This window comes from Hordeum vulgare, chromosome 1H, assembly GCF_904849725.1.
Source record: "Hordeum vulgare subsp. vulgare chromosome 1H, MorexV3_pseudomolecules_assembly, whole genome shotgun sequence".
Classification (NCBI taxonomy): Eukaryota; Viridiplantae; Streptophyta; class Magnoliopsida; order Poales; family Poaceae; genus Hordeum; species Hordeum vulgare.
In genome coordinates, this window is record NC_058518.1 from 238,744,429 (window position 1) to 238,766,377 (window position 21,949).

The 21,949-nt window shown below is 43.5% G+C and overlaps 1 protein-coding gene and 1 pseudogene across 1 annotated transcript; one reads left to right on the forward strand and one right to left on the reverse strand.

Annotated features, from left to right (window-relative positions):
- Positions 1-496: 496 nt before the first annotated feature.
- Positions 497-1,846, forward strand: LOC123398206 (annotated as a pseudogene).
- An 827-nt stretch (positions 1,847-2,673) lies between these two features.
- Positions 2,674-12,212, reverse strand: LOC123429664 (transcription factor-like protein DPB). Its single transcript, XM_045113678.1, has 9 exons — positions 11,812-12,212; positions 10,838-10,914; positions 10,545-10,588; positions 6,530-6,607; positions 6,310-6,456; positions 6,096-6,164; positions 5,439-5,537; positions 4,270-4,340; positions 2,674-3,289 (listed from the first exon to the last, which is right to left on the reverse strand). Exons 1-9 carry the CDS (start codon positions 12,033-12,035, stop codon positions 3,058-3,060), a joined length of 1,041 nt encoding a protein of 346 aa, XP_044969613.1. The 5' UTR covers positions 12,036-12,212; the 3' UTR covers positions 2,674-3,057.
- Between the last annotated feature and the right edge of the window lie 9,737 nt (positions 12,213-21,949).

Below are 21,949 nucleotides of genomic sequence, written 5' to 3' on the forward strand. Positions count from 1 at the left end.
AAATTTAAAAGATCCAGCCTGAGGCTGGCATATATTAATTTGGAAGCAGCGCGAAAAAAAAACGTGACAAAAGGTGGTCGTGGGGGGTGACCATAGTGATCAAGGAGAAAAAGGAAAAAAAAACACCCCAGCACAATGAGGGTGGTTACAGGGGTAGATATCTCATGAAGGATCCCAGAACGGGGGCTCCAAAACTTTGGCTCCAGCCTTCCTCCAAAGTTCTACGGTGCTGTTGATAGCATGTTTCAAACTTTGGAAATTTGCTAACTTGTCCCTGAAGGTGCATGCGTTTCTCTCCTTCCATATCTCTGAGAGGATCAAAATAATGATTGTCTTGACCGTTTTTTTGTACTTCGGCAAGGCTGAGTTGATCATCAAATTTAGTGACTCTGCTGAGTTGTCACTAACCGCCCATGTTCCCGGGTGCAGCGATGCACATCCGTTATGCGATGCTGCGTGTGTCCAGGTTTGTATGGACAGCGGGCATTGAAGCACCATGACAATGGAGGCGTCCAAATCCCTAGCCGCTTTCGTCGCGATTCTCACAACGCTTCTCGCCGCACCGGCCTATGCTGGCTGGTCCACGGGCTCGGCCACGTTCTACGGAGGCAGCGACGCCTCCGGCACCATGGGTACGTACGTACGTAACCTAATGATCCGTGCAGCACCCGGAACCGGAAGTCAGGTCGATCGTCCGGTTAATGTCGAAGTCGAACCGCATCTAATACTGCTTGATCTTGATGTGTGCGCTGTGCAGGCGGCGCGTGCGGGTACGGTAACCTGTACAGTACGGGGTACGGCACGAACACGGCGGCGCTGAGCTCCGCGATGTTCAGCGACGGCGCGTCGTGCGGGCAGTGCTTCCAGATTGCCGGCAGGGCGCCTCCGTCACAGTCACGGCCACCAACCTTTGCCCGGCCAACTACGCGCTGCCCAGCAACAACGGCGGCTGGTGCAACCCGCCGCGTACGCACTTCGACATGGCCCAGCTAGCCAGCATGGCTCCAGATCGGCGTCTACGAGGCCGGCATCATCCCGGTGCTCTACCAGCGAGTGCCGTGCGTGAAGCAGGGCGGGGTGCCCTTCACCGTCAATGGGAAGAACTACTTCGAGCTGGTGCTCATCAGTCATCACCAACGTCGCCGGGAGCGGTTCGGTGAAGGCGGCCTGGGTGAAGAGCGCCACCACCGGCCAGGTGCCGATGAGCAGGAACTGGGGCTCAAACTGGCAGTCGCTCGCGGGGCTTCAAGGGCAGCAGCTCACCTTCGGCGTCACCACCACCGGTGGCCAGACCATCGTCTTCCACAACGTCGTGCCGCCCAACTGGGGTTTCGGCCAGTCCTTCATCACCAACCTGCAGTTCTCCTACTGACCACGGACACGTAGATGGACGACATTATATCGTCCATGCGGTGAAGGTGAACTGGGGCCGCGGCTTGGTGGGAGTCACCATTCGCTGCTAGCCTATTGCTGCACGCGTACACGGCATGGTGTGGGTGCATTTCTCGTTTTGTGTGGGTAATTTCACTAGTACTAATTCACTCCCCATACTCTATAGCTATGTAGTACTCAGGAATGTCTAATGTGTATGTGTTAATTATTGTATGGCGCATATGTAGGTATGGTTGAAGAGGTAAGGGTGTGTACAAATAGGTAGTTCTTCTCCAACCCTAGGGGAGGAGGTCTTGAATCCAAGAGGATCTTCCCTTGTAGGGGTCTTGTATCCTAGAGGATCTTCTACAGCGGGGGGTCCTGGATGGCCGTGTACACGGGTTGTCCTGGATGTATGTTTCTTTTCTAGTTGTTGATCACCGCATTTCACGTGTTCTTGTTTCTTTGCTTGGACTTGGTGATGTTCCCTCATCCCTTGATGATGTTAATCCACGTACCTATTAACACATCGGTTTCAATGTGAGTTAGCAACCAAGCTTCGAAAAGGAGTGAGTTCACTTGGCTCTCGGCGGCACTTATTTAATCGTTCATCTTATTATGGATCTTCACGATACTTTTTCTTGAGTTATTCTCCAAGATGTTTGGTGATTCTTTCCCCATGTCTGAATAGATCCCCATAGGCGTGGGAGATGTAGGTGATTGGTAAGATTCATTTGTGTCTATTCTATATGTCGTCATTCATGGTTATAGTTTTATGATTCTTCAGTAAGTTATTATTCTAAGGTGAACATAATGTGTGTTGTCCAGTTTAAGGGTCTAGCCAACATAATTTGAAGACCTATAGTTTTATGATTCTTCAGTAAGTTATTATTCTAAGGTGAACATAATGTGTGTTGTCCAGTTTAAGGGTCTAGCCAACATAATTTGAAGACCTACGCATGTAACACATATTGTTTAGTGAATCTGCGATCAACAAGTGATAATGGAGATTTCTACAATGAACAAAGAGAATATGAGATGATTATTACACGTAAAAAATAACACATGGTTCTGATTTGACGAACTTAGCTGTGGAGACGACCATGCTATGAAAACGTCTATGCAGGACTATAGAGTATAATGGAACCCTACGCGAAGTTCTATAACTCAAGGGTGATCATACGGGTAGAAGTTTCACTTCTAATGCCTTGTAGTCGTGTCAAATTTTCTCACGGGTAGAGGGCGTGTGGCCACATACGTTTGTTAGTCACGCAACTACAAAAATATACTCGCACATACCAGTACGCCAAGAAGATGGTATTTTATCTTGTGACAGATTGAACTTCCCCAATACATAACAGTATGATGTACATGCAATTTACTCGAGTGTCCATCCTAGCTAAGACGCTAATTACTTTTGAGAATATAAAATGCTACAGTTACATTGGACCAAACCATGTTCATTTCTCTAAATCAGAAAGGGAGCAAAAAGAATAGAGCTAAAAGTTCAAAATCAGGCCTGGGGCTTCACCATGCCGATCAGCCTAGCATCGGCTGCAAAGCTAAATTAGAACATCACATTTCCCCATGGACATAATTTACAAGCCTTTTTACATATTAAGTTACAGAAGCCAAGGAAGTATAAATCCGGGTAGCTCTCAAAACATTAACCCCCCATTTTAGTGCCTAATGTTCATGCTTGACACGCCCTTTCAGTATCCCTGGAATAGGAGGTGGGGTTCGTAGCCTAGTTCCATTTGGCCTTGCAGGTTGTGGTGACCGATGCCCGTGAACATTTGATGCGCTTGAGCATTCAACCGCATTTGCAACCAGAGCCACTGTGCCATCAGTTTCTTCTTTGCCAGAGAACCCCATTGCTTTCAATACAAAAGAATCATCGTGCAACTCAAACGGAGTGCTACATTTTCAGAAACATACATGTCAGCCATGGTTGCAGAAGTTCTTATGAGTTCACAAGATTTCATGATCTCAAATGATTCTGCAAAATTCATAGAGCTGAGGACAAGATTTCCATTGCCAATAAAGTAGTGGGTGTGGGCTCATCATGTCAAGTACGCAAAATACTTGCTTAAGAAATATAGTACTAACAAGCTACCATCGCAAAAAAAGGAAATAGCAAGCTAAGGCATATTCAAGGATCATAGGAATCCTTACAAATTTTACTATGTCACTTGTCTGATTAGTAGGATTAAATCCTTTAGGAATTTTTTCTTAAGGATTACTTTGCACTACATTTCATAATAACCTTGCATCCACTACAAACCTTTTGGAAAGAATACTTTATTTTAACTGTGATGAATCAAACAAGCCAAAGATGCTGTAAGATTTAAATGAGCATGACAATGCAATCCTGTGTTTTTCATATTCCTGCATATTTAGAATCCTGCGAATAAAAAAGACCGGTGCTGCTGAGTGTTTGGTTTGCAACCAGATACACCACAAGTTCCTCAAGTGGCCAAGGGAATCAACAGACATTGATTTCCAACTAATGGATCCTTATTTAGAATGGATGATCATACAACTGAAAAGTTACAGCACCCTTTAGAAAAAAGAGGGGCCCTTATTTCGAGTTTTTATCCAACCTATTATACAGAAATAATTAGAGATTTATGTCCAGCAGAAATTATGCAAAGAAAATTATGGAATCTCCGTACAGAAAGAATGCAAAACAAGATCAGATTCGTGCTTAGCAACAGACACCCCATTTAATTGGGAAACTGGACATGTTAAATTCTAAGAAAACTTAGGGCAGAAAATTATAAGAAATGTCACGGCAGAAAATTATAAGAAATATCACTTATAACCAAACTGTTAGATTATTAGATCACCTAGCAAGATTCATCATGTCCAGAAGACATAGTAGAGTTAGTCTTTTACCTATTGAAATCAAAATGCACCAACTGCATATCTTCTGATATCTCCACTTCTACAGTTGCATGAGGACGTGTCTGTTTGCACAATAAAAAGAGGTCCTTGTCACTCACCGCCATGAAAATAAATGCTGGTAGAACATACATACTGGAGTTGGGAAAGCATTTTGTGGGGTCTATAATCGGTGAAAGAAAAGGCAGACCACGAGGGTTGATACGATAGTTCATACGTTTAAATTAATAACTCGACAAAAAAGAATCAATTCATAGCCACCTAAGAATGTACACTTATAATGTCATACTGCTCCTACAATTATGAATATGTAGTTCTGCTGGCCACCGGTCCATTTTGGCCACACTCAAATATAGGAACAGGATTATGAGAACAGAACCCGGAGCTGTTGTCCAAATGGTTGTGTAATAAGAGCACTAAAACCTAGTCCATGCAAAACAAAAATCCCATTGCAAGAATTTACTATAGCACCCACGACCGATTGATAAATCCATTAATCAAATGGTATTGACTGGTTAACACTTAACCCTACTCAGAATTCGCCTCCTTTGCTGCAGGTTCCTCAATTATGATAATCCAAGTCCAAACCTCAAAAAAACGGATGCTCCTTGGAATTGAATTACATATTGAAACTTGGAGAAAATAGCATTTCGTCTACAAAATGCACGTTTATGGTGAAGAAGAGACTAGAACTAAAAAGGGTTATAACTTACATGGATGCGTTTAGTTGACAACCTCTCACTTTGCCAAATCTAATTTAGTAAAATGTGGCAAGCCACATCTTGTGTGGTGAAGAAATTGTATACCACAGTTTAGGCAGACTATGGCCAGAAAAAAAAACATACGTTGACTGCCTAGAGGTACAAAAGTGTGACATGCCACCATTGTGGTAGAGAACCAAACAGATGCCACGAAAGTCAAATGTGCACAACTTGAGGTTGCAATGAACAAAGCATGCACATAGCTCCAAAGGAGAAGCAGAAACTTTCTTGTTCGACTTCACAGAAAATCAAAAATCTGCTTAGCGCAATAAGCTCCAAAGTGATTGTAATGTGCAATGGCAATAGAAGTTAGCTAGATCATCAGCTTTAATATTTGAGTATAATGACATGATTTACTTCATTTAAGCCCACAAGGCAATTGCAGGATACAATTTTGCTGACCTGAACCAATATGAATGGCAGGGCCACTCCGCCTGATGGAGCATCTCCCGAACCATATAGCTGCTCATTTCGCTCTACCAAGTTTTGGAGGCCCACATACTTACATACAGAAAAGTAGAAGAAAATACATGGTTAACACCTAGATATTAATGATACCTTTCTGTACAATATATCCAATCTTCTTCTGATATCAGACAAGAAATAACAAACTTCTGGCATACCACAACTTTAAAAAAAGCCAGCTTAGTTATAACACTATGATAACTTTAAAACAGATATTATGCTTGCTAAGTGAAGCATTCAGCCCTACAATAAATCTAGCACACATACAGCAGTTGAACATTGCATCGATCAATTAAGCATGTACCATAAAGGCTGAATAGAAGATTAGCTGTTCTCGTAATTCTGAACACATGATGTGGCACAAAAGTGTACACGAAGGGACTCCCCATTGATATGGATGAATATTTCACTGTATATGGTGAAAAAACTGAAACATTCACCATCATAGAATATCAACTATTCCTTCTCATAATGTATACAAAAATAAGTGATCTAAAAGATGTATGAAACCAAGTTCCTTGTCATAATTTTAAAGACTGGGGTTACAGAATAATTCAAATTATCGGTTCACGTAAAAAAATGCCATGTCCTTACTTGGTCTTGTAATTCCTGCAAATATGCACTTTTCTTGTCAATTCTACCTTTCAGTCCAATGAGCTCAGTCTGTAAAATGCACATGAACTTATGAAGGAAACGACCAACAGGTAGAATGGTTGTTAAGTACACGATTAGGGAACTTATGAAGGAAACAACCAGAAGAAAGGTAGAACAGTTGTTAACTACTGTACATGATTAGGGATAAACTTACCTTCAATTTATCGATATCACTCAAACTTGTTCGGGGCAAGCCCTTCCACTGAATTTCCTTTTTATCTTTAGATATAATATCCATAGCCATCAGGACGTTCAGTGCATCGTAAACCCTTCTTCGTATATTCTTTTCATCATATTGTTGCTGAATTTTATATACAATCAGCACGTTGCACATAACAAATAACTGACCAGAAGGAATAGCCATATTTCTTAACTGTGTTGGGATTATCAGGATCTGGTGACCCAATATTACTATTTAGATCTGCAAACTCAGCTACAAGTTCGTCTGCCACCTGAAAAGGACAGGTCTTACAACGTGTAAGCAATAGCTAGACAGACATTGTGAATGTTAGGAAATATGCAATTTGTATTTCCAGGAGGCCATAGGCCAGTATATATACATGTACAGGTATGTGGAATATGAGGAAACCCCTTATACAATAGGGTAAATACAAAAGGTTACATGGCTGTAGATATAGTACTCTAACACCCCCCCCCTCAAACTCATGGTGGATTAACAACACTGAGTTTGGAGAGATAGAAGCCATGTTGTGCTCTAGTCTGGACCTTCGTCAGAAAATCCGCCAACTGTAACTCGGAAGGCACATACTGAAGAGCAATAACCTAATCCTGCACACCAGCGCGCACATAAAAGGCATCAACACCAATATGCTTCGTGAGCTCATGCTTCACACGATCACGCGCAATGCTAATAGCACCTGTACTGTCAGATAATAGCAGAGTAGGTGTAGTGACAGAAACACCAAAATCCTGAAGTAACCATCGTAACCAAGTCACCTTTGCCGCCAAAAGAGTCATAGCTCGTAACTCGGCCTCTGCAATCGAACGGGAAACTGCAGTCTGTTTCTTCATCTTCCAGGCAATGAGAGAACCACCAAGAAAAACACACTAAGCAGAAAGTGAACGGCGATCTGAGGGATCACTAGCCCACGTAGCATCTGAATAGGCCTGAAGCTATAAAGAACTGGAGCGAGGAAAGAATAGACGGTGAAGATCATGCCTCGAAGATATCGGAGAACACGAAGGAGGTGACTATAGTGAACTGAAGTGAGAGCAGAGACAAACTGACTCAGAATATGAACCGGATAAGAGATATCCAGACGAGTGACAGCTAGATAGACAAGACTACCAACAAGATGACGATAACGCGTCGGATCAGGCAACGGGTCACCATCAGTATCACGGAGGTGAACATTGAGCTCCATGGGAGTCTCAACACTGCGCTCGTCAGTAAGAGCAGCACGAGCAAGAAGATCCTGGATATACTTTTCCTGGGATATAAGAATGCCATCGGAGGTAGAAAAGACTTCAATCCCAAGAAAATAGCAAAGAGGTCCAAGATCAGACATGAGAAACTGCTCACTAAGACGGGCCTTTACAAAGGCAATATACTCGGGGTCGTCACCAGTGATGATCATATCATCAACATAGAGAAGAAGAAGAGCCCGGCCATGAGGAGAAAGGTGGACAAACAATGCCGGATCATAAGCACTTGCTGTAAAACCAGCGACAGTCACCACAGAGGCAAAACGCTCAAACCAGGCGCGGGGGCCTTGCTTAAGGCCATAAAGAGAGCGACGGAGACGGCATACCATGCCATCAAGAACAGAATACCCAGGTGGTGGCTGCATGTACACCTCCTCACGCAACTCACCATTAAGAAAGGCATTCTTAACATCAAGCTGAGATACAGACCAGTGGCGTGCAGAGGCCACAGCAAGAAGTGTACGAATAATGGTCATATGGGCCACAGGAGCAAAAGTCTCGTCATAATCACAACCATGCTCCTACTGAAAGCCACGAGCCACAAGACAAGCTTTGTAATGCTCAAGAGAACCATCAGAGCGAGTCTTAACCTTGTAGACCCACTTACAAGTGATGGGACGGACACTTGGAGGAAGAGAAACAAGATACCATGTAGCGATGCGTTTAAGAGAAGCAATCTCCTCAGCCATCGCAAACTGCCATTCAGGATGAACAACAGCCTCATGATAAGAAGTCGGCTCAAGAACAGCAACACCAGTGGTGGGAAATCCTAGGCGATCAACAGGGGACGAGGACGAGGACGCAAGCCATAGGTAGGCTGAGACGAGGAGGACGACACATCCGCAGAGGCATCCACATTGCGTGAACGACGAGTAAAATACTAAGGAAAAGATGGAAGAATACAAGGAGGAATCGCCGAGGTAGAATCGGGGGTGGAGACGAAGAAGTCACCGGAGATGAAGATGCAGAATCCAGTGACATGCTAGATGAGGAAACCGTGGAAGATGGTGGCGGCAAATCGAAGGAGAGAAGTACCATTAGTAGTAAGAACATGAACAGGAGAGTCTAGAGGTCGAGTAAAGGATAGAGTTGATGAATCATGAGTCATATGAAAAGATGCTCCAGTATCAAGAATCCATGGAGATGTACCTGCTTGTGTAGAAGGTGGTCTCACAATGCCAGAAGAGTCCGTAGCAAAACCAACAGAACCTGTCAATGAAGAATCAGACGTTGGAGCTATCAGGCATCGAAATCGCACAATCTCCTGCCCAGTCAGAGGCGCAACTGAAGATGTCGATGTAGATGCACCCGACAACCGAGAGTCGGAGGCAATCAGCAGGCTGCGAAGTCATGCAATCTCATCCTCGGTGAAATACACAGCTAAAGTAGGCGATGTAGTTGCACCGGGAGAGAAACAGCCACCACCACCTGTGGAAGCCGCTAAGTGCGGCGGTGTAGCATGACCAATATCGTCTGCAAAGGTTGGTGGAGAAGACGAGGCCATATGCAGACAAGCACCCAGCGCCAAGGGAAGACGCGTGTGCGAAGCGCAGTCGATTAAGTCATATGCACCAATACAACCGGTGAAAGTCACGAGAGGTGTCGGGGAAGAGCAACATTCACCGGTGAAAGTCAATCAACAGGCAGCAAACAGGGCCGCACGAGGACCAACCAGCGATCAAGCGCAGCAGACGAACGCAAGGACCAGCAGTGAGCTGGATCCAGCAAGGGCAGGGCCAGCAACGGCGGGAGCCGAGGAGATACGACGAGAACGGCGACTAAATCCGGCGTGGACGACAGCTGACAACGGGAGCAGCAGATGGCACGAGGACTGGGAGTGCTGCAGCAGAGTTCAGCGGCGGGATCCAGCGAGGGCAGTGGAGATCGGCGGGGACGGCGGAGTGTTGCAGCAGCAGCGAGATCCGGCGAGATCGGCGGCTGCGGCAGAGGACCTGGGGACGGCGGAGGACCGGCGAGGGATCCAGCACGGGGGCGACGGGACCTGGGAGGCTGGCGACAGGATCCAGCACGGGGAGGCTGGTGGCGTTGACGGGATCCAGCACGGGGAGGCTGGCGACGGGATCCAGCACGGGGAGGCTGGCGACAGGATCCAGTAATGACTGGATCGGGGAGAGAAGGAGACGGCCCAGTCCTGCGATACACACGGCAGAAGGGCGGCAACGAGCGACTGCCACGAAGGAGAGTGGCGGCACGGAGCGGATCAACAGCACGAGTTGCGACGTGCAAAAAATTGACCTAGCTCTAATACCATGTTAGTAAATATGCAACTTGTATTCCCAGGAGGCCATAGGCCAGTATATATACATGTACATGTACAGGTGTGTGAATATGCAGGAAACCCCTTATACAATAGGGTAAATACAAAAGGTTACATGGCTGTAGATATAGTACTCTAACAGTGAATACGAATTAAGGAAACAGGGCTGTAGTATCTCCATTATTGACAGAATCCAAAGAGTAACACAGGAATAGAAGTACAACAGGCTGCCTCTTCTCCTGAGCCTGATGTTCAGGATTCTAACACACTGTAGACTTGATTTTTGCTATATAAAATTATTATTGAGGTACACATGACACAATTAGTTCTTCAGTTTCTTTCCTTTTTCGAGAAACCGGCAGGAGCTCTGCCTCTTACTAATTAAGACAAAACCGATTTGTTACAGCCGCTTCGTTTTATGAGCAAAGAGGGGAAAAAACGTTGCAAGACATGTTGGAATGAACTTTATATGTTAGAAAACAATATGAACAAAATATATAGATTCAATCCCATCAATAACAGAGGAATGTCCTTTGAAATGGCTTTTATCTTATACTCCCTCCATTCCAAAACCCTTGTCGTAGTTTATTTTGTATATTATATATATCCACAAAGCAATTATGCTAAAACAAGATAAGCTTCTTCATAAAAAGAAAAAAAAACACCTCATTGTAGGTTGTTCTCCCTTTGCCTTCAACTTTCTCACAGACTGAAAAGGACAAAATGAAACACTTCATAAGAACTTTTAACACTACATTTGCTCAAATATGACATAATAAACTGGTTTCCTTAATAACAATGAACCAAACGGAGAAAATATCGATAATGCTTTTACATCAAAAAATGGAATGAACAGTGGGTCATATGAATTCTGCATATGCCATGTGAATCAGTATGCGTGCATGATGATGAGTAGATGACTATCTCAGAGATACTAGAGGAAAGAGATTCAACTCACCTTTCATACTGAATTGGCGCAACCCACGGTTACCTTTGTCAGGACCTACTACGCGTGTTCCTTTCTTTTTCTTCTTGCTGCATTGCAAAAACCGATACAGCTATCGGTCAAAAGTGCACAGCTACTTGTAGAATTTAAGATGAATTAATTAAAATACTAAGTACAAAGCAATTTTTTGCAACAAAGAACCACTGTAGAATCTTTTAACGCTGCTAATTTTTAATCAATTAAGAATAAGTGAAAAAGTTCAATCTCAAGATAAAAATTAGAGAAGACATCTAATTTAAGGAAGCCAACAGGGAACAGCATAGATCATAGAAAAATCCAAAGCACAAAACCTGCCACCAACTCTGACAGACTGAGTGACGTTCCACTTTTGTCGTAAGGAGCATTCTATGCAATTACACATGGACGATATCAATACCTAGCAACATTCCAATGTCAGGAAGTGTACCCATATAAAGGATAAGCAGCACAGATTGTTATCACACTACTTATCCACTTCATGACAGGAAACACATCTAACACTAAGATACATCCAATAGCTTGAAGCATGGAAGTCCCAACCAAAACAAGAACGCACCCATAAAAGTTCCGACGCATTAGACTTCAGAGCATGCTGTGACTCAAACAACAGTTAGCAATCGCCTGTTTTTGAACAATCAAATGCAAAGCAATCCTAACAATCCGATGAAGTCCGGTAGTTCACCGTCTCATCTCCCTAACACCCTCTTCAGCAGCCAATGCGCACCAATTCAAACCAACGCATGCTGCAGCACGTATGCATCGACTAAATCTAGTGGACAGCGAAATGCACCTCCACGTAGTACAGCCTACGAGGCCAAAATCCGCATCTCAGATCGCAAATTTACTCTATACCGACCCAGTGCTAAGGTTGCGGTACACATTCCCCGGGCAAAGAAGGTGGTGAGCAACTCAACTTAAGCAGCAAAACAACAGAAGATTTCACGAACCTAGCAGCGGTCTGCGACGATGGCGCGTCATCTCCCTGAATTTCGAGATCATTGAGGCGGCGGGCAACGGTGCTCCCGCTGGCCGGCGTGGACGCTGACGCCGATGTCGTGGCGGCCGCCGCCGCAAGCACCTTGCCGGGCCCGATGCCGGGGGAACCGGCGCTTCCGGCGCTGTTGGAAGCCGAGTGAGCCATGCCGCCGGAACTACGGGCGCTGGAGACCATCGCGGTGGGGATCGCGCGAGCGAGGACGAAGAATTGGGAGGAGGAAGGGGGAGAAAACCCTAGGAACGAAGCGGAAAATGGAGGGAGAGACAGGAACCGACGGGAGAGCGCGGAGAAACGGGCATGAGAAATTTTAAGATTTGTTTTCCAATTTCTTCCAGGGTTGGGTTGATTTGAGTAGAGAGCATTGGAGTTGAGGAAACAGCATGATAGTGTTATCCAACTTCAAAATACGGTGGTTATGGTTACTATATACGATGTGATGTAAAAATACGGTCATTGTTACGCGTATATGGTGCGTACATGTTCGGTTTAGCAGCTTGTTGACCGTCTCGTTTTCAATTAAGCCAAACTTTTATGGAGGGGTTAAGTGTAAAATTGTTGGAATCCCCAATCCTCAAATCCCTAACCCACGGCTCCCCCTCTTCAATCCGTAACCCGCGGCTCCTCCTTTCTCTCGTGTTGTCCGCCGCCGCCACCACCACCAACGTTTCGCACAAGATCTGCTCATGTTTGTCGCAAGCTCCTCCGCCTCCGTTGTCCGTCGCAGGGCATTGTCGCTGTCGTTGATCTCCTGCTCAAGCTGCAAGGAGAAGGTGCACATGTATGTCTCGACCACTGAGAAGCACGACGGTGGATCTTCTACGATTGCGGCAACCATGGGGTTAGTGTTTCATTAGAATGGTTTGTTTTGGTTTCATTTGGATGGTTTGTCTTTGATTTCGATGGAAAGATGCAAACTTTTGACCTCTCCTGCCCCAATTTGGAATAGGTTTCTTGCGATTTCTGGCGTTGGGAGTTAAAGCATGTTGAGTACCTTGTTAAGAAACACTACCTCATTGGTGATGCTGTTGTGGATGTTGTACGTGAGGCGGAGGGATAAAGGGAGCAACTGCTTGCTGCACAGGAGCTGGTGCAGATGAATGCACCCACCAGCAGGTCGAAAAAGATTGTGAAAAATGAAGGAAATTGTGAGATGAGTAGGTGGCACGCATTTGCACTGATGATGTTAGGGAGGGAGCTAGTGAAGCTCATGAATATGTGGTTTGTTGTGGTGGTGATGCTAGGTTTTGTTGTTGTGGTGGTGATGCTCAAGAAGTGAAGGTTCTTTCAGAAGTTAACATACTGAAGTAGCGAAGAGGCTTCTTTTTGGAATGATGTTGAAGATGTTCAAAATGCTGCAATGCTACTCTGGTCAAGATGCTACTTTTGGGTTGTTGTTGATGGTCTGTTGCGATGTTGTTAGTTAGTAGATGATCTGATGTAGTAGTGTGAGGGCAATTTGTGTTCATTGTCATGTAATGGTGTGTATGCCTAGCTGGATATGCTATGTTGAACCTATAAATTGTCTATTTATCCTATGTCATGTCAGGTTAATTTGTGCTTAATGTCATGTTATGGTCTTTTGCACTTCAGCTATGTTTATCAATCTATATATGCTATATTGATGTTGGAGTGACCAAAAAAATTGATGCAATGATGTATGTTAGATTGTTATCAATCTATCTCTACTTAACAGTTGGTCTGACCAAAAGAATGAGAATAAACATAACCAACAGAGGCAAAATAAGTAATGTCCATCATCCATCAACATAAAACTTGTAATGCTTATTGTAAGTGCATCTAGTGCCCCTTAATGATTTTGGTGTATTGAAGACTTATAGGTTAAGGGACTAATGTGTTTGTGAGTGTACACACGCTATATAAGTGGGTGGGGAATTTGAGTTATTTGAATAATACTAACCCATAAAAATGAATGTCTTTGGTTGAAGACTTTGGTAATTCCTCGAAGACTTTGAAAGCGAGGAAATTGGTGTGTCCATGAAGAAATTGATGCGAGGACTTTGAAGCATGAAGACTTTTGTTTTTGTAGTTTCATTTCCTTTTTTTAGTCATAGGACCGTCGTACTGTTAAAGGGGGTCGAGTTAAAACTAAGGACAAGTTTCCAAGTGATGCTCATCTCAAAGCCTACACATACCCAATCCTTCGAGTGAAGCCTTTGGAAATCTTTTATAGTTTAGCCAATTTCTTCAGTGATAGAGACGAAGATCTTCTGATCTCTGGGGAAATTGCTCTAACTGAGGAGTTAGGATTACGCGAGTGTGAATTATCTACAAGTGAGGAATATGGGAGACATGAGGACCTTCACAGCTTGAAAGTTTCAACCGTTGTTGCGCCGCGCGCTAGCTATCCCCAAACCTTATCCATATAACGGTCATATCATTGGGGCATTTATGTCAAAACATGTCAGGATTGCTCCTGGTCTATAAATAGCCGCATACCATAGCCACTAGCTAGTTGGTTGCTCCACGTGTGAATCCGACACTTGTCATTTGAGAGCAACCCATTACTTGAAGACTTTGAGAGAAAATCGTCAGTGAGGAAAAACTCCAAACACCCAAACCAAAACCCCAAAGTGTTAGAGCATCACTGAAGAGATTGTTCCTGTGTGGAACCGACGCTTTGTTACCTTTGAAGATTGTGTATCTTCCAGACAGTTAGGCGTCACTCGTATAGAGCATCCAACAGTAAGTTATGGATCACCGGGTGACCGAGTTTGTGAGGATTTGAAAGTCTGCCCTGAAGACTTACCACGAGTGTTGGGTGAGGACTATGTGTCCTTAGCTCAAGGAGAATATGGTAAGGATTGTGTGTCCTGGGACTGTGTGTCCTTTGGTTTAAATACCAAACCGCTCCAAACCAGACGTACAATTGTCACAACAGTTGGAACTGGGTCATCAAATCACTGTCTTCACCGAGTACCTAGTTCTATTTCCTCAACCCTTCTTTTTCCTCATTTATGTGTTGATCAAATTGATTGTTACTTTTTGAAGACTTTCACAAATCCCTCACCCCAAATTCTTCACTTAACTTGCTATTCGCCTATGTATCCTGATCAAGCTACTTGTGCAAATCATATGTTTCATTTCATCATGAAGACTATGTTGTTGTTGTGTTGCACATTCGCCTAAGTACTTATTCCACTACTCATTGTTCGTGGTTGAGCAATTTCCTCACAAGGAAATCCCTTAGTGACGAATTCATAAAAATATCCTATTCACCCCCCTCTAGTCGATATAACACACTTTAAGTTGGTATGAGAGCAAGGTACTCTCTTGTTCCATGTGATTTTGGTTTAACCACCTGGAGTTCTAGTTATGGGGACGCAGGTGATCAAGGTCACTGCGGTCTATCCTACCTTTGAAGGGACAGACTACCCCTACTGGAAGAATAAGATGCGCATGCATCTTGAAGCAATTGACAACGATCTCTGGTATGTTGTGGAAAATGGTGTTTCCTTTGTCACCCCAACTATCAACGCTGTTGATGTGAAGAGATTCAAGCAACTCGACTCTCAAGCAAAGCATATCATTTGTGTCCATCTGAGCAAAGGTTAGTATGGCAGAGTGAGTGCTTTGGGATCTGCAAAGCTCATGTGGGACACGCTGTCCAAAGTTAACGAAGGAGTCTCTACTCAACGTGACTCCCGGCTTGATGTTCTTCGCAATATCTTCAACTGCTTCAAAAGACTCGATAATGAGAGTTGTCAGAAACCTTCGACCCCCTCACTGATATCTCTAATGAGCTACAGGCTCTTGGGGACAATGACATCACCGACCATGAGGTGGTGAAGAAACTGCTGAGATCTCTTGATTCTTCATTTGATACAGTGGTTGTGATGATTCAAGAGCGAAGAGACTACGCATTACTAGATCCTGCTAATATTCTTGAGAGACTCAATACTCATGAATTCCAACAAGCCGAGAAGAGAGATCTCTATGAACCAAGCTATGGAAGATCGCGTGCGCTGAAGGCAAAGACTGTTTCCTCATTTGAAGAAGCAGAATCCGGTTGCAGTCTTCGTGATCCTGAAGAACTTGGTCAGAACCCTGCTCATACTCGTGTTGATGCTTCTGATATGCAGGGAAACTACAAGGGTCATGAATATGTGCACTATTCCTCAAATCACTATGTTCATAACTCCTCGAAGAATTTCTCTGCGTGTGCATTTGAGTACACTAACCCCTCTTGAACTAACCTCTTATGCAGGCCAGGTCTCAAGATGAACATGATCATTTGAAGAATTTGCTGGAGACCTAAGGAAATGCTTGAAAGGACGCAAGCTAATCATGATGAGATGACTATCACTTCACACGTCATCGTATTATCTTAACTCTACTCTATATGATGAAATTCAAGTCCGATGAATTTGATATCATATTCTTCACTCTGAAGCATATGAGATGGTAAGCAATACTAATTCATCTACAGGATGACAACCCCCAAACCACAGAGTGGATTCTTGACAGTGGATGTACAAATCACATGACTGGTGACAAGAGTCTATTGATGAACATTCCATTAACTCCGTCACCACTGAAGCATATCACCTATGCAGACAAAGGAAAAAAAGCAAGGTATTAGGCCTCAGTAAGGTGGCTATATCCAAGGATCGACACATGAAAAAAATACATGCTTGTCGAATCCCTTGGGTTTAACCTCATGTCTGTCTCAATGCTTTGTGATCTTGATATGATTGTCATCTTTGGCAAATATTCATGTGTAAGAATCTGACAAATCCAAAGTCTTCAAAGGCTTTAGGAGAGGAGACTTGTACATTGTTAATTTCTCTATAGTTCCACACCCGACCACGTGTCTACTTGCAAAATCCTCAGAGGGCTAGCTACGACATCGATGACTTGGTCATGCACGCATGAGGAATCTGCACACACTTGCAAAGAAGAAGCATGTCATAGGGATCGAAGGTGTAAAATTTCTCAAGGATCAGCTGTGTGGGGCTTGTGAGTCTGGAAAGATGACCAGATCCAAGCACCCCTCAAAGATTATCATGACCACCAATCATCCTTTTGAATTGCTTCACATGGACCTATTTGGACCTACTCATTATGCTACTCTAACCAATGTGGCTTCTCTATATGGCTTTCCCATTGTTGATGATTATTCACGTTACACTTGGGTACATATTATCTATTACACAATTGAAGTGCAGGAAGTTTTCAAATAATTTTCCTCAAGGGCCTCGACGAACTTCGGTGTCAAGATCAAGCACATTAGGAGTGACAATGGGACAGAGTTGAAGAACACTGGACTTGATGACTACCTTGATGAACTTGGTATTACTCATGAGCTGTGTGCCCCTTATACTCCTCAATAGAATGGTGTCATGGAGCGCAAGAATAGGACTCTTGTTGAGATGGCATGCACTATGCTTGAAGAATATCAGACTCCTCGTCGCTTATGGCCAGAGGCAATCAAAACTACTTGTCACATCATCAACAGGGTATATCTTCACAAATTCCTCAAGAAGACCTCATACGAACTCCTCACTAGCAAAAAACCTAATGTAAGTTATTTCAAAGTCTTCGGTGCAAGATGCTGGATTAGAGATCCTCACCATAGTTCAAAATTTGCACCGAAAGCACATGAGGGTTTTATGCTTGGTTACGGAAAGGACTCGCATACCTAAAGAGTCTTCAACAACTATCACAATAAAGTTGTTAAAACTATAGATGTGAGGTTCGATGAAACTAACGGCTCGCAAAGAGAGCACCTACCTCATGTGCTAGATGAAATGCCTCCTAAGGAATATATTAGGTTCAAGGCTACTAAAGATACCATTCCCACTAAAGAACCACCACATGTCGAAGAAGTCATCCCAAACAATGAAGAAATTTGGGCTGGTGCACCTGAGGAAATTGCTCCTGATCAAATTCCTCAACCCGATCAATGTCTTCAACCTGCGCATCCAAGGATTGCAAATGAAGTGCAAATTGACAAAATCCTCAATGACATCAATGCACCGATTCCCCTCACTCGCTCAAAAGCTTCACATTTAATTAACATTTGTGGGCACTCTTCTTTTGTGTCTATCACTGAACCGTCAAAAGTTGATGACGCCTTCATGGAACCTAGGTGGATTCAAGCAATGCAAGAAGAACTTCATCAGTTCAAGCTTAACAATGTGTGGGAACTTGTCAAGCGGCCTGATCCTTGCAAGCACAATATCATCGGTACCAAGTGGATCTACTGAAACAAGCAAGACGAAGATGGTCATGTAGTGAGGAATAAGGCATGACTTGTAGCACAAGGCTACACACAGGTTGAAGGAATTGACTTTGATGAAACTTTTGCACATGTTGCTACACTTGAAGCTATTCGTATATTGCTTGCTTATGCTAACCATCACAATGTCACCTTATATAAAATGAATGTGAAAAGTGCACTCCTCAATGGTAAGCTTGAGGAAGAAGTATATGTTGCTCAACCCCCAGGTTTTCAAGACCCAAAGAATCTTGACAAAGTCTTCAGACTTAACAAGGCTCTCTATGGCCTCAAGCAAGCCCCCAGGCATGGTATGACACATTGAAGGAATTCCTCATGAAGAAAGGCTTCAAACCTGGTTCACTTGATCCAACTTTTTTTCACAAAATCCTATGACAATGAACTATTTGTGTCCCAAATATATATAAATTATATTATCTTTGGTTGTACTAACAAACGTTACAGTGATGAATTTGCATACATGATGGGTGAAGAATATCGGGAGTTGAAATTCTTCCTAGGACTACAAATTCGTCAAGAACACAATGGCATCTTCATCTCTCAAGAGAAATACCTCAATGTTGTCTTGAAGAAATTCGACATGCAAGAATGCAAAGGCATCAAAATTCCAATGCCTACCAACGACCACCTCTACAATAACGAAAATAGTAAAGATTTTGATCAGAAGGTATATCACTCCATGATTGGCTCTTTATTGTACATATGTGCATCTAGGCTAGATATTATGCTTAGTGTTTGCATGTGTGCCCGTTTCCAAGCAACACCGAAGGAATCAAACCATAAGGATGTGAAGAATATTCATCTATATCTGGCTCACACACCAAAGCTTAGATTATGGTACCCCAAGGGCTCAAATCTTCATCTCGTTGGATATTCTGACTTTGACTATGCCGGTGACTGTGTGGATCGCAAGTCAACATCAGGCACTTACCATTTCCCCAGACAATCCTTAGTCTGTTGGTCCTCGAGGAAACAGAACTGCGTGTCACTCTCCACTGTTAAAGCTAAGTATATTGTTGCTGGTTCATGTTGTGCTCAACTACTATAGATGAAGCAAACCGTCAAGGACTACGACATCAATGTGAAGAATGTGCCACTCTACTGCGACAATGAGAGTGCAATCAAGATTGCAAATAATCCAGTACAACACTCAAAGCCCAAGCACATCAAGATTCATCATCATTTTCTTCATGATAATGTACTCAAGGGCAACATCTTCCTCGACCACGTGAAGACTGAAGAAAAACTGGCAGATATCTTCACTAAGCCCTTGGATGAAAAGATATTTTGCAAGTTGCGGTGTGAGCTAAATATCTTAGAAACTTCGAATGTTCCATGAAAGGACACACATCGTAACACTTATGCAAAACTGATGACTTAGATGTGCAACACATGAAGTAATTTTTTTCTTCAATTAATGAAGAATAACACTAAGTGTGAAGAAATAAATTAAGAATCTGATTCTCAGGACCCTATGACAATTGTACTCGGTGTGTGAAATCATCATTCTTATACGGTGGGTTACGCCACCAACCCAAGTTGAAATTCTTCAAAGTTGTGATATTTGCAAATTCTTCAAATTTTAAAATTATTCAAGTTTGCAAATTCCTCAAAAGGTTCAAATTCTTCCAACTTTTCAACATGTGTTCTTCATTGACTATATACTTATTAGTGAGCTTTCAAAGTCCTCAACAACAATCACTTATTGCTAAGTCTTCATGTTGGTTTTTCTTCTAAGTGAATGTGATCGTACCCATTCCCCCTTTATGCTAAGCTCAACCCAGTCTATTCTCAAATTCTTCATATGTGTTCTATTTGCAACCCATTCAAAGTCTTCATTGAGTCCTTGTCAACTGAAGAATTTGCAAACAAAATCCTCAAAAATTTTGGTCGTTGTCGCTCAAACCGCTCCCACTACCCACGTCTGGATAAGAATGATCTCCCACTAACTCCACCACTTAATGCGTGGGTGACACATGTCGAGTGGATAGGAAGAGTCAGAGGCAGTTTGGTCCAAAATCTTCGGGACGGAAAATTTTCACCTGGGCTATAAATACCCCCTTCACTCCCCCTAGTTACTCTCTTCCTCTCGATCTCACTTATCATCGCTCGAAGCCCGGACCTAGTGCCACCGCTGGAAACCACCATCACCGGTGAGTAAGAACTTCACTGCCTCGACCTCCTCATCACCGTACTCACGCCGAACACGGACCATCGCCGTAGCCGCCTTCTGCCGCCAAGTTAGGGCGCAGAAGATCTAGCCCGACGAGCCTCTACAACACTTCCTCGTGTTCGTCGTGTTCTTCAGCAAGGGTAATTAAAATCGAATTTTACTACCCTTGTAGATCTTTGTGTCCCATAAAATCTTCAAAAAGTGTTATTCCTCAGGAAATTCATCATATGAACACTTCCTATGCTTAGATCACTTTATCAATTTCACTAAGTTACATTATTCTTCAAAATATTCCTCAATTGTGTGAATTTTTGGATCTGCACAACTCTGAAACCTAAGTCAAGAACTCCTCTTGGTAATTAACAAGTTGTTGATCCCACAAACCTGGTCACTAGTGAAGAATTTCCTGTTGAATGGCCTAAGCATTAGGCTAAACTATAGAATACTGCAAAAGAGGTCGTGAGGGGATTCAATTTGGAGACTGTTGTTGTAGCTTATCCTGCCACCTCTTGTGCTACTGAAGTTTTTGGCACAGAAACGGCTGCGAAGAGAGCTTTGGTGAAGAAATCGGTTGTAAAGTCAAAGTCTTCAACTGCACATTCCTCACAGAAAATTCCTCAATCAGCTCCAACAGTGGCTGCAATGTCCTCAGCTACTGCCACAAAGTCCTCACTGACAGTGCAACTGGAAACAAGTCAGCGTACAATGGAGACTCCAATTCCCTCGGGACCCCGTGCTTCTGGCTTTGCACACACCTCTTCAAGTGCAACCATGAATAAAAATATGACCGCTGGGCGAGGAAAAAGACCAAGCCCTAACAAGGTGGTCCTCAACGTTCCCTCTGGATCTGAGGAAGAAGAGGCTAATGATGAAGAACTTGCCGCTATCATTAGAAACAAACAAGAGAGGGTTGCTCAGGCCAAAGGCACAAATATTCCTCTCATGTTGGATCCCAAGGTGGTGTTGGTCTTCATTGACACCGGGATCAAACTCCTAGTGATGATTTGAAGCTACCACGTGGACCAAGTCATGTGCTGATGACTTTCATTTTCGAAGAAAAATTGAAAGTTGAGAAGGCCAAAAGGGCCAAAACACACACTCAGAAATAAAAGTTTCTGAAGAAAGCCTCCTATCCTTGACCCCTGATCAGCTCATCTCCGCACAAACTGAGATCAAATACCTCAGTGAAGAATACAGGCGCTATCGCGCTGACTCGAAGGGTGCAAAGGTCAGATTCGTCAACGTGGCTACCAAAGCCATCACGGATCACAACACCAGGGTTGCAGTCCCAACGCAACCACAAATTCCTCATGCCAGCTCCTTTGCTCAACCGCCTGAAGAAACTGTCAGGGCTAAAGAAATTCAAGCGCCTGAAGACTCTGCACATGAAGAACCTACCAGGCCAGCTAAAGAAACTGTTGCGCCTGAAGAAAATTCTCCTTCTAGGACGACTGCATCAGCTGTGCATGAAGAATCTACCCCAGCAACAAAATCTTCAAAGGTGAAGAAATAGAACTTCCTTCTATATCAGAAGTGAAGAAAACTAAGGCTGCTGAAAAGGAATCCAGTAAGAAGCGAAAGGCGTCAACAAACACAGATTCCTGTGAAGCCAAACACTTGAGGACTTTTTCAAGCTCCTCAAGCGCACCTATTGAC

Coding starts and splice junctions, on each gene's coding strand:
- LOC123429664 (XM_045113678.1), bottom strand. CDS start 12,035: ATGGTCTCCAGCGCCCGTAGTTCCGGCGGCATGGCTCACTCGGCTTCC. Junction 10,589..10,837: donor GCGCCAATTCAGTATGAAAG/GTGAGTTGAATC, acceptor TGTCCTTTTCAG/TCTGTGAGAAAGTTGAAGGC. Junction 6,608..10,544: donor GGAGAACAACCTACAATGAG/GTGTTTTTTTTT, acceptor TGTCCTTTTCAG/GTGGCAGACGAACTTGTAGC.